General features: G+C 50.6%; 1 protein-coding gene across 6 annotated transcripts in view; it reads left to right on the top strand.

The window, feature by feature from the left end:
• ZBTB7C (zinc finger and BTB domain containing 7C) overlaps positions 1-12,816 on the top strand; it is a 151,071-nt gene that overhangs the window by 76,202 nt on the left and 62,053 nt on the right. For 5 of the 6 annotated variants that reach the window (XM_048292682.1, XM_048292688.1, XM_048292685.1 and 2 more), the window contains one exon: positions 834-891. The exons of the other annotated variant lie outside the window; for it this stretch is intronic. In XM_048292682.1, the coding sequence (XP_048148639.1) occupies positions 834-891 (58 nt within the window). The remainder of the gene's footprint in view (positions 1-833; positions 892-12,816) is intronic. 6 annotated transcript variants of the gene reach the window in all.

Below are 12,816 nucleotides of genomic sequence, written 5' to 3'. Positions count from 1 at the left end.
ACCCTTCCAGGCTGTCATAGGGGGACTCAGGACCCTGTTGATACGATGGCTGCCTGCTGGCAGGCGTCTCACACCTTGAGATTGTTCTGAAGTGGAGTAAAGTACCCCAAAACATCCTTCTGCTGATCTCCTTCATCAGCCCTGAGTCCTGCCCACCTCCGGCCAAGCTACCAGGCCTCCCACACAGAGCTTCTGGAAGTGCAAGCCCTAGTCTCCATCATTTGCAAGTGCAAGTGGTGGCCAGGAGCTTCTGTAGAGCTCCATTTCTCCAGAAGGTTTTCCCAAGCTAGGAGGGACAGGGGACTTTCATGGGCAGAGCTGGGGGGATGCTGCTCATACACCTTGCCTCTGCGCACCCCAGCATTTGCAGAATGTGGATTTGTTGCAGGTACTGCTGGAGGTACCACCGAGCTATCACTGGTAACTGAACTGTGGGCGTAGGAAGCCCCGGGAAGTTGATAATCCCAAGGGGACCAAAGTGTAATGTTTATCTGTGGGGTGGGATGGGTGAAGCAGCCCAAAGCTGCCTCAGTGTGATCTGTTCCTGGGGTGTTCATCTCCCAGCTGTCACTGGAGATGTGATACAGTGGGAGGATGGGGTGGGCTTCCACCTCCATGGCACGGCGTTGCCAGTTGTGACACAGGGAAGGGTGGTGAGCAGGTGAACTGACTGTGGAAGCACGTGTGGTGGGAGAGCAGGAGCAGGCCTGGCTCCGAGTTTTCTCATCGTCCCAGCAAGGCTTCTCCAGAGCCAGCCCTTCTTAACCACATAATCAGTCCTGGATCTGATGAGGGGTTTTGTTTTGTTTTTGTCCCTTCCTGTTTTTCCTTAGGAGATGGTCAGAAGAGCGAAAGGAGCATCACGATTTTGAAACAAAACCAAGGGTACTGGTGAGTACACACCAGGCTGAGCCTTGTGGGGAGAGCTGGCAAGCAGGATGCAAACCTGGGCGTATTGTGTGGTTGTCCTGATACCTTTCTGGGGTCTTGGGGTTCTGATCTGCTCTTTAGTTACTGAGATTTCCTGTGGGAGAGCAGGTAGTTTGTTGTGTTAATGGATCAGCACAAATCATCTTTACTACGATTCTTTGCTGTTGTCAGCAACCAAACCTCTAATTGCTCTTCCTGTAAATCCGTGGAAGATGCTCTCATCACTATGTGTGTTCTCAGTGCTGAGCGCTGGAAGGAGCAGGCGGCAGATACACTGGCAGCTGCACAGGAGTGCACCAAGCAACAATATTTGTTAATGCTTGGAGTGCTTTTGGCTGTTGTTGTGCTTGGCCCCGTTCAGACCGAGTCGTGGGGCTACGATCTGGGTGGCATTTCAAGGTCCTCTCCAGACCTGTTTTCTGCAGCTGTCACACAGGAGGCTGTGACTTGGATGTTTGCCTAGAGGTCTTGAACAGGAAGAAAGGAGAATCCTTTTTTTATCTGGTTCAGATATGCCAGAGCCAGACCCTGAGCTCATGTTTTTGAGCTGAGATATTTTGCACTGTGTCAGGTGGGAGGCTGGGTTTTTTTCCACCATCTTCTCGTGAGCAACTTCCTAGTTTGCACTGGCCAAACCCTCAGCAGAGCCATGCTGTGAGTCCCTGCCTGTTCCCATCCCTCAGGGACCAAGTTCCCACATCTTTCCTCTGTGACTGTGTGATGGGTCTGAGGAGCATCTCGGTGCTGGTTTATCACAGAATTGTAGAACCACGGTTTGGGTTGGAAGGGACCTTAAAGCTTATCCAGTCCCACTCCCTGCCATGGGCAGGGACACCTTCCACTATCTCAGGTTGCTCCAAGCCCTGTCCAGCCTGGCCTTGGACACTGCCAGGGATCCAGGGGCAGCCACAGCTGCTCTGGGCACCCTGTGCCAGGGCCTGCCCACCCTCATCATAAAGAATTTGTTTCTTACATCTTTCTTTCATCTCTGCTGTACCCTGGACTACTGGAGCAGTGCTGGTGGAGGTTGGATCATGGGGAAATGCAGATTTTTAAGACACACCTGAGTTCCTATAGTACAGTTTGGGTGCAGATGAAGGGAGAAGCTGACACAATGTGGTTTCAGGAAGCAATCTTCAGACATTCAAAAACAGAGGGGCCCTTTATAGTTAGTGGGGATGTTTTTATCCCATGTTACATCTGATCCAGTTTGGGCAGCACTTGAGGATGAGCAGAAGCCCATCCCTCTTCGCTGGCTGCAAGAGCAGCCCAGGTGAGGGGATTGTGTGTCTGCAGGTTCATCTCCTGACAAGGCAGCCAGGGAGGGTGCTAAGACCCTGCTTTCCCCCAACACCCCTGCCAGCAGAAGAGCCTGAGAAGGGGTGCTTTGTTCCCAGGCATCATCCCAGACTCCAAAACAGGTTCCAATCAGTGCCTGGAGCACAGACTAAACTTCTCTCTGTCTCCCACACCTCCTACTGCTTCCCTGCTGCCTCTCTGCAATCAGCTAGACAATAAACCCAGACTGTCTTCCTGCAAGCAGCAACCCTTACTCCTGTAAACAAGGCAGTGTGGAAGGCCACTGGCTGCAGAGCTGAGTGCCATCACCAGCCTGGGGTGGTGAACGTGCTTCCCTCCCCAGGGACCTCTTGCACCCATCTGCTCCCAAATTCCAGCTGTGTTTCCCCTCCATGCCCCCCAGTCTCCTGGCAGAGATGGTGATGAGTGTGTATCTGAGGCACCGGGTATTTAATCGCGCTGGCTTTCCAGACTTACACCAGAGGGGGTTTGGCCCCCTGAGCTCCAGCAATCCTGAAGTGATCCAGCTTATTAAACATCTGCTTGTGCTGTCTTTAGCATTAAATAATTGGTTCCTCAGCATATTTGAGTTGGAGGGTATCTAATAATCCTGTGAACTATCCATCAGGCTCCATTATCATCCCTGCACTCCTGTGCCAGCTGCCTCGTGTCAGCTCTGCCTGGGGTTTACAAATAGATTTCGTTTCTCCTTCAGTTTTGCTTCTTTTCTTCTGTCTCTCTCTCTCAAAGGAGCTGTTTCAGGCTCTTTAAAAATTTGTGCTGACACCCCCATCAGCATCTTTCTGCTGGCTTATGAGTGATGGGTCCCATCCTCGTGCTGCCTCCGCTGCTGATGGGGTCCCCAAGCAAAAACTCTTCATTTACCTCAAAAGGAATAGAATTGTTGTCTTGACTGAAAGGATTTCCACCTGCAAACCGATAAATCTTCACGTTGTTTGAGTTTTCTTATCGGCTCAGAGGATTTGTAGGATGCACAATGATGAGTTGTCAGCTTGATGACTTGTCTGCCCTCTGGCAGACCAGCAAGGCACCACTCACGTGTGGGGCACAAACCATGTATGTCCTGATGGTATTTAATAAGGATGCTTATGAGGGCTCCTAAAAAGCCTTCTAGCCAGGTGGGTAACGTGAGAGCTGAGAATAGAGTAGAGTAGAAGAGAATAGAGTAGTTTGGGTTGGAAGAGACCTTCAAAAGACATATTGTCCAACCCCCCTGCAATAAGCAGGGACATCTTCAACTAGACCAGGTTGCTCAAGGCCCTGTCCAACCTTGATCATATTATTTTTGGTACCTGTTGCTGCTACTGCTGTGCCAGCTATGGGAGAGATGCTCAGCATCCTTCAAAAGTCAGGCTTGTGCTCACCTCTCTGGGTCTGCAGCATCCTGGACAAGGTGGATGGGTTGGGAGATTATATCCTTGTGGATCTGATTTGCTTTTAGAGCTAATCCTAAAATCACACACACCAGGGCCAGGGACTGCAGATGCATATTTCCCATTTTTACAGGCTTTGGAGGTGCTGCTGGATGTTTTGCCGGTATCAGGGAAGACATTGCTGGGTTTTACTCATGCGAGGTGAACTTCTTCCTTTGTATACAGCTTCGGAAGTGGCCTCTGCAGTGGAATGTTGGGGTTATCAAGGCTGGTCTCAGGCTGACAGGATGGGATTGCAGGTCATACCAAGGTGTAGCACTGGGGCAGGCAAGGGGAGTCAGAAAAACAGGACCTGTCTCTTTTATGAGCATCTCCCCATATGGTCTGAACACTTGTTTTCTGACTTGTTGTAGAGGCGTCTTTTGCTCCTAGGGTATAGAACATGAAAGGCAAATTCCAGCAGCTTCAGCCCATTTAGGAACTCTCCAGCACATACGTTAAATTTCAGCCCTGCATTTCTAGATTGCCCTTTAAAAAATCTTTCCCAGTTCTAACCTGTCAAGAGGAGATTGATAAGAGGAGATTAATATCCTAAAATAGCCAGCTGGTACTTCTGTAAAAACATGTCAGTGCGATTGTCTAAAGGACAAAACCACGGTATTTTGTACCGAAATGTGTTTGCTTTTGCAATAACAAGTTTCACTTTGCATCCCTTCCCTGGGTCCACTGTATTGTTGGACAGGGGCCATCACTTAAGTGAGCTTGCCGTATAAAGAGGAAAAAACAGGGTGAAAAAACCTATAAACGGGGTAAATTATTATGGAACAGGGTAAATTATTATGGAACAAGAGGTATTAACAAGAAGTTAACACGTGGCTGATGCTGGATGGTGTAAAGTGATCCAGCGAAGTCCACCTACCTTCAGCAGAGGCAGAGACCTGCTTTTCTGAGACATTTGCAGCGTTTTAAAGCCCACAAATTCTGCTTGTCCAGAAGATGTGACAGCGCTCTGGTGTCACCGTAAGACAAAAACCTCCCTGATTCCTGTGCCCTAATGTCATTACTTCCCTTCTTTTGCAGATCCGCATAATGACATTCATGGTCACACACGCACACAAAAATACTTTATATAAAGAAAATGAATCTGGCTTCAGCCGGCTCTCGCCTTCTGCTGCGGTTACCTCCAGACCCTGGCTCGCCCAGGGTGAAATGAAAAGGGGAGTTAATGTGGCGGGGTCATTTCTCACTGCTGAATTGGTCAGCCGTCTACAGAGCCAATTTCTGCAGCTTTTCAGTGGCGTGGCAGACCCCTGGGTAATATTTGCCTGAATAGAGCCCTAAGTGTTTAAGCTGTATTGCTAGGAATGGCTGTTTTATCCTATGCATCTGAGATTTCAACTCATCAGACATGAAGCAGGTCAAGACTCTCATGCCATTGTGTGCATTATAGCGAACAGAACAGAATATGCTTGATAAAAGGGAGGACTTAAAAGAAATGCTTCTTTAGACCTGAAACTTTCAAGTCCCACAATGCATCAAAGACCCCTCGTATAGACTTTGAAAGGGGTGAAAGGCATTACCTAATATTCGGAGGAAATGAATAATAAAGCATCCCAAGTGCCTGGAAACTAATTTAGGAGTGCACGCTGCACTGTATTGCCTCTGCTGGATTTGCTCCCCAGAAGAGTTGCTAACAAAAGGTTTAAAAAAAATAAAATAAAATGGCGTTTGGCGACCAACTTTTCTGCCTTGAAATGCCCCCTTTTTTGTAATGTTTCCCGGTAAGAGTTACTTATGAAAAGATGAAATACAGCCTGTGCTGCAAACACCGGGTCTCAAATGAATCTCGGGAGCCCGTAAGGTTTCCCACCATTCTCCTCCCCACCGCAGCCTTTTGTTCCTTCATGTTGAAAGCACTGCTTGCAGGATGCTTGCAGGATGCCCAGGCACTACCTGCTCGTGGAGTTTAGTCACATCTTAGGAGAAAAGAAAAAAAAAATCAACCTATTTCTGTGGCCTTTGCTTTTGTTCCAGCAAAACCACCTTTGTGTAAAGCCAGGGCTGCTCTGTTGGTGACCTGTGGCTCCTTGCAGCTGGAGCTGAGAGCTGGGTACCCTGCTGAAGGTACCAGGTGTGTTTCTGGCATCCCCATGGAAGCTGGAGGTGCTCTTTGGAGCCTGAGATACTTATCATAGAGTTTATGGTTTAGTAAACGGTCTAGTTTGGAAAGGACCTTAAAGCTCATCTAGTTCTAAACCCCATGCCATGGGCAGGAACACCTTGCCATTACCCCAGGTTGCTCCAAATCCCCATCCAACCTGGCCTTTCCAGAGGTTTCTTGCCGTTGCTGCTTCTGAGATGCAGTGGCTCCTAATGCAGTGGTCTCTAAGGCTCCCATGGGATTTGGGAGCTGTAGAGCTTGTGTGGGCTCAGCCTCTGCCTTGTGTCATGAGATGAGTGTAGCTGGTGGGACATCCACCCCACTGGGATTGGTGGGAGAGGCCTGATGGCTCTGGGAGTATGGGATTCAGCAGAGGGGAAGTTTTGATTGCAAGGATAACCTGTTTCAGAGCAAAGAATAAAACCTTGTGGCATGCAGACTTTCTTCAAATGCCCTGAAGTTTTGGGAGATGAGGACAGCTGGGCAAGGATGTTTGGGCAAGAGGGGCTCTGCTGTCCTGCTTGCTGTGCCCTTGCCCATCCCCTCTGCCTGTGTTCGTCTCATTGAGCTCTGTTTTTACCATCTGTGGAGATCAGTTAAATTTGAGTGCTTTCTTACCTGCTTCTCCCTCAGGCCACGATTAATTGAGGGCAGGAGGGCGGGCAGGAGTGCTCAGGAAATATTTACAGGAAGGAGGGGATGTTAATGGGCCAGCAGGGCTGGACCAGTGGGGGATGGAGATGATGGGCAGTGGTGATGGGGGCTGTGAATCTCCCCCTTTTTTTTTTTTTCCTCAGTGACCAGGGATGATTAAAACCTCAGCTCTGTGTCCAAAAGAGTTAAATCTGGACTTCTAGCCCCATAAAACTCCTGGTGCTGGGGCTGCTGTTTCAGTGGAACCTTAAGAAGTGGGAGAAAAATGGGATATTGGGATGGGGGAGGATGCCTGTGAGTTACAGATCACTGCAAGGTAGGGGGAAGGAGAATTTTAACAAAATAATGTTTTCTCTTATCAGAGGACAACCCAGCAGTCCCATTAGGCTGGGACCATTTATTTTAGTTACCAGTTTTCAGAGAGGCAGTGGATGCCCCATCCCTGGCCATGCTGGAAGGGACTTGGAGCACCGTGGTCTGGTGGAAGGTGACGCCGCTCATGGGAAAGGGGCTGGACTAGATGGCCTTTAATAGTTCCTTTCCAGCCCAAGACATTCCATGTTTCTGTGGATCTGTCCAGCAGTTCTCCATTGCACCCTTCCTGACCAGGGTGAGTGCAGTCATTGGTTCAGGGCACTGATGGTCTCAGCCACAAAGGCCCCCCTGGGTGGATGAGGGACAAGCAGTGGTGTACAGGGGTGACACACAAGCCCCAAGCCTTTCCACCACCATTTTTCCTTAACACTGGAGAGCCAGGTGACAAAAGCCTGACCCATCTTTGGTAAAACAGTAATCAGAAACCTGGATGATTTCTCATGGAAAGGAAACCTGGCAACACTGCGAGGGGAGTCTCATGCCCTGTCTTAATGATACATCAGTGTCCAGGGACTTTTTAGTCTTGTGCTTGGGTTTTATGATCCATGTTACTTCTCTTTTAATTTTTATTGCTTGGCTTTAGTTTTTGATACAGTGCTGGAAGCACCTTGGTGGGCAGGGATGACTCCCTTAGCACTGGCTGTCACCTTGTGGCTTGACCCACATTTCAGGGAGGAGCAGAGGGGCCAGACAAGGGCTTGACAGCCCTTTGATGTGGTGACACCCCTGCCTGTGTCAGCCTGTGCCTGCCAGCACTGCGGGCTGAGGGGCTGGCCTTGCTGATCACCCCCCTGGTCTGGGCTGCTTTCTCCTGAGCTTCAAGCAGAGCGTGGCAGGACATGATCTTTTCCCCTGCAGAACATCTCGTTCAGGGGGTCTGTGACCCGTGCTCAGGTTCCTAGGACATTGCTGAGCCAGGAAAGCCAGGTAAGGCACTGCTGCTGGCTGGTGCTGGTTTCTTCCTCCCAGCAGATCAGGCGAGATTTGCTCCCTTCCATGTGGATCACCCTTGCTGTAGTTCTGCTTCTGGCTTGCTACCCATTTCAGAGAGAAATAAAATCTTCTCTAACATCATTCTGATAGATAAAGGTAGTAAAATGTGGAAAACCAGGAGGTTCATCTGGGGAACTTTAACATTTCAGGAGCACAGGGGATCAGCCACGCTCTCGTGAGCTGGACCCTTACAATTCTCCCTGTTGTGCTGGTGGCTCTTGTCTCAGAATACCTCTGGATAAGATGAGCTGTCAGGGGAGGCAAAGGGAAGGGATTTATTTAGCCTGACTGGGAAGCTGGCACTGTCCAGGCTTTATGGTAATGGGGTGACTTACGTTAAGGAGATAGTCGGGCTGCACTGGTTGGCATCTCAGTGTGAAGAGACACCTGCCCTGGGTGTCCCCTGGGGCTCCCTCCACGCCAGCTGATAACCCATGTCATTGAGGAGAGGTTTTACTCCTGGCTGCTTGGCATTTCTGCTCGCTGCTCCGGGACAGATCCAAACCCCACCGGCGTCAGGAGAGATTTTCTCTGGCTTCGGCTGGCTCCGTCCTCCCAGAGAGAAGACGTGACACAACTTCTGTGTAGCGGTTTATTCCTGGTGACAAGTTCACCTTCCCCAGTGACCTTTCACACCGCTGAATGGGATGCTGGTGCCCTCCCAGGCAGCCCAAGAGCAGGGCTGTCAGAGCTGGGGAGCTTGCATGCCATTGAGAGAAACCCTCCCCTCAGTACCCAAGGGACCTGAGTGCTGGTTCAAAAGGTTGCAAAGCACTGTCAGCTCCTGTTTGGGGCTGCTGTGCTGAAGGGAGATCCTGCCAAGGAGGTCACAGGCTGAATTTGAAGCGATTGTGGTTTGAAATGATCTTTCAGGTTTGTCAGCCCTGTCAGAATTCAGCTTGTGTAAGAGCAGCCAGAAGTTTGGGGTGCATGGGACTGGGTAACCACCCCAAGGAGGGGTGTCCTTGCAGGTGACACCACTGGGCCCTGGGCCTTCCCCAGCAAGGCAGTGCCCCAGTTCATCTGCAGCAGGTGGTGAAATGCAGGTGGCCACAGGAAAGGAAGGAGCAATGATATCAACCACAGCATTGAATCTGCCACTGTGCTGAGGTCCTTCTGACAGCAGCAATGTGGTCACCATCCATCCACCCACCCACCCATCCATCCATCCATCCGTCCATCCGTCCATCCATCCGTCCATCCGTCCATCCATCTGTCCATCCATCCAGCCAGCCAGCCATCCATCCATCCATCCATCCATCCATCCATGCCTCCATCCATCCGTCCATCCATCCATCTGTCCATCTATGCACCCGTCCATCCATCCATCCATCTGCCTATCCATCCATCCATCCATCCATCCATCCATCCATCCATCCATCCATCCTTCCATCAAACCTTGCCTCCATCCATCCGTCTGCTCACACAGTTTCCAGACCATGGGTGTCCTTCCCCATGCATGTGCCTCCCTCCTTTCCCTCTTCTCCTGATCAGATCTGACATTTGCTCATGTCCACAGGGGAGGCCTCGTTGACTTCCACGGCTCAGGGTGAAGCTTGCTGTGCTTGTCTTCCACCAGCATTTGAAATCCAACCAGCTCATGAATGCTCTTGCTCCAGGTTTCTTCATCGAAACACTTTGTAAATAAAATTAGAATACCAAAGCAGCAGAGCCTAACAAAAAGTAAGGGGGAGTATTTCTTGGGATGGAAAACTATCCTCAACCAAGCAAAAGCCTGATTTATTCTGGTGAAGCAGAGAGAGTCCAGCAGCCTCCCTTTTGTTGTGCAGTTCGCAGGTACTGCTATATTCACACCTGAAATCTTTTGCTGAAAGTTTGGCATCATTTCTTCCCCTTTTGATCAAAGAACTGCTAGATTCGAAGTGGCTTCATCCTTGCTGGTTCTGTAAGAGCTAATTCCCACAGAACCCGCAGCTACCACAGAGGTGGCATCATCGGGCTGGGAGCTGCAGCCTGCATTTCATCGCCTACCAGGAGTCCCATCCGTCAGTGGGAGCTGCAGTTCTCCCCTGCTAACAAAATTATTTATTTTGTCCTGTCATTAAGGATATTCATGCAGCAGAAATGGGAATGATCTCTGCTTTGTGAGCTTTAGAAGCCCATTTTGTATTTGTCTTGGTGGTAGAGGAGCAGTAAAGAGCTCTGTGATCTCGCCTGTTACGATAAGTGAGTTTTGGAAGAGGTTTTCTGTCTGATACTCTGTCTAAAAGCGTGGGGAAATGCCATTCTAAAGGCTGTTAAAACACAATTGCTCACTGATTTACACCGTCAAGGAGTGCCTCTTTACTGGGAGATGTACACTGAATAAAAGCAGTTCAAGTGCTTTTAATAAATAGATAATGGAACAGCATTTTATCTTCTGCTTTAATCCGTTCTGTTAGCATAGGGTAGTGTATCCCTCTGATAGATTTTGAGATAGCAGAAACTGCCAGTCAAACCACTTCCCTTCTATGTCTTTGAAGAGAAATTGCACCCTGGTGAAGGGTACTGGGTTCTCAGTGGACTGGGATCTTTCTCCCATGGATGGGTTTGGTTGGGTCTCAGTGGGTTGGTGTTCGGGGCACTGATCTTGGAATCATGAGTGTCATAGAGTATCTTGTGTGTCCAGGGAAGAGAACGGAGCTGGGAAGGGGCTGGAGAAGCAGGAGCAGCTGAGGGGGCTGAGAAAGGGGCTCAGGCTGGAGCAAAGGAGGCTCAGGGGGGACCTTGTGGCTCTGCACAAGTCCCTGACAGGAGGGGGCAGCCGGGGGAGGTTTAGGTTGGATATTGGGAAAATTCCTTCATGGAAAGGGTTGTTCAGCCCTGGCACAGCTGCCCGGGGCAGTGGTGAAGTCCCCATCCCTGGAGGGATTTAAAAGCTGTGTGGATGTGGGACTGGGGGACATGGGTCAGTGGTAGCCTGGGCAGTGCTGGGGAATGGTTGGATTCGGTGGTCTTGGAGGGCTTTTCCAACCTAAACAATTCTGTGGTTCTGAATTGGAAGGAACCCATAAGGATCATCAAGTCCAAGTTGCCACTCCTTGCAGGACTGTCCAAACATAGGAGCATCATCCAAATGCTCCTTGGACTCTGTCAGGCTTGGGGCCATGATCACATCCCTGAGGAGACTGTTCCAGTGCCTGACCACCCTCTGGGTAAAGAGCCTGTTCCTGATTTCCAGCCTGAAATCTCTCTGTTGCAGCTTCATTCCATGATGGCTTTGGCCATGGGGCTGTTGCCTTGCTGGGTGGCAACACCCATTCTTCACATCCCAAATGCCATGTGGGGTTCTCTGTAGCCCCCAGCTCCCATGGGTTTAGTGGGGAGGGTGTGGAGCCACAGGGAAGGAGGTTCTGTGGAAAGCTCCTCTCTAAGCCCTTGGGCTTCTCTAGAGGCACCAGGTCTCTGGGGCTGAGTGCCTTGAAGCTAAAGGAGCTGTTGGCTGCTTGGTTAGGAAAGAAACAGGACACTCAGGGAGGCAGGAAAAAGGTCATTTATCCTGTTGCTGCTCATCCCTGTTAATTCATTGTTTCCGTTGAAAACCCTGCACTTAGCTGCTTCATGAATGAACTCAGTGTCTGTGCCTCCAAAAACAACTTGGCTTGGAGAAAAATAAGACCTCCTTTCACCTCCTCTCTGCTCTGCTGTGTTTTTTCCCCCCTTGTTTTCTTCCACTCACATCCATCCTGCCTGGGTGGCAGTCCCAGTTTGTCCCCGTGGAGCGGGGCTGGACCCCAGGGGCTGGAATCCCAGAATGGTTTGGGCTGGAAGGGACCTTAAAGCTCATCTTGTTCCACCCCCTGCCATGGGCAGTGACACCTTCCACTATCCCAGACTGTCCCAAGCCCTGTCCAGCCTGGCCTTGGACACTGCCAGGGATCCAGGGGCAGCCACAGCTGCTCTGGGCACCCTGTGCTGGTGTTTGTCAGCATAAAGGATTTCAGCCCAGGGGCTGCTCCCTGAGCACAGGAGTCCCCTCTGTGGGTGAGGTTTGCTGGGACTGGGACTGCAGGGGTGCTCCCAAGCCAAAGGGGATGGGAAAACTTGAAGGAGAGCTCTGGAGAAGGGGAAGTGACTCAGCTGCATGGCAGGAGAGACTGTCAGGGAGGAAGGGTGGGTAGGGAGATCCAGATAGAATGGGGAGGCTTAGCGTGGGGGGCAGAGGGGCTGGAGGGTGACCTGGATGCTGGGATGGGGCCGAGGCATGGCCCAGCTGTGGCAGCTGTGGTGAGCAAAGCCTTTTCCAGTGATTGCCTGGGTGTGGAAGGGCAGATGGATCAGAGGAAAGGTCTCTGCACAGTGGTAGCCGGTCTCCTAATGCCCTTTAGCAGCTGGAATGGAGCAGACCTGGCACCACATCAACAGTGAGCTCTCCAAGGACCATCTGTGAGCCAAGGGCAATGAGAACAATTACCAGCCAGAGGAAAAAATCACTGAGAGAGAGGCTGGAAAAAGCTGTGGGGGAGGCTTAGAGCCAAACAGAGGCAGGGAGAAGGGGATCTCTAAGCTAATGAGTGGCCAGAGAGCGTACACTGTCTGATCTCCCTATCTCATAACACAGGGTCTGTTTAAGGAAGCAGCTGTGTCCATGAGAAAGTGTTTTGCCCTTGGGTTGAGTCTGTGAAAGTGGCTGCCAGGGGATACCTCCAAAGCCGGGAGTTTAACACTCAGATAAGGCTTGGATGTTGTTTGGGAGTGGTAACGAAAACAAGAGCTGTAAATGAGACCTGGAAGAGTGATTACTCTTTATTCGGGGGTTTAAAACAATCTTGAGGTTGTTGGAGTTGAGAGAGCACCCTCTTGGAAGCACAGCGGGGGTTTGGTGCATCAGCCTGTGGGTGTTGGGCTGGTTAGGGCAGTTGGTGAAGCCTGGATGAGATCTGAAGCCGTAATGCCAGGCTGCTTGGGCACAGAGAGCTGGAGAGTTCAGCCTGGAGAAGACTCCAGGGAGACCTTAGACTCCCTCCCAGTGTCTAAAGGGGCTCCAGGAGAGCTGCAGAGGGACTTTGG

The sequence above is a fragment of the Corvus hawaiiensis genome, chromosome Z, assembly GCF_020740725.1.
Source record: "Corvus hawaiiensis isolate bCorHaw1 chromosome Z, bCorHaw1.pri.cur, whole genome shotgun sequence".
In the NCBI taxonomy this organism is placed as follows: Eukaryota; Metazoa; Chordata; class Aves; order Passeriformes; family Corvidae; genus Corvus; species Corvus hawaiiensis.
The sequence above is the reverse complement of the archived record's forward strand: the minus strand, read 5'-3'. Positions and strand labels throughout refer to the sequence as shown.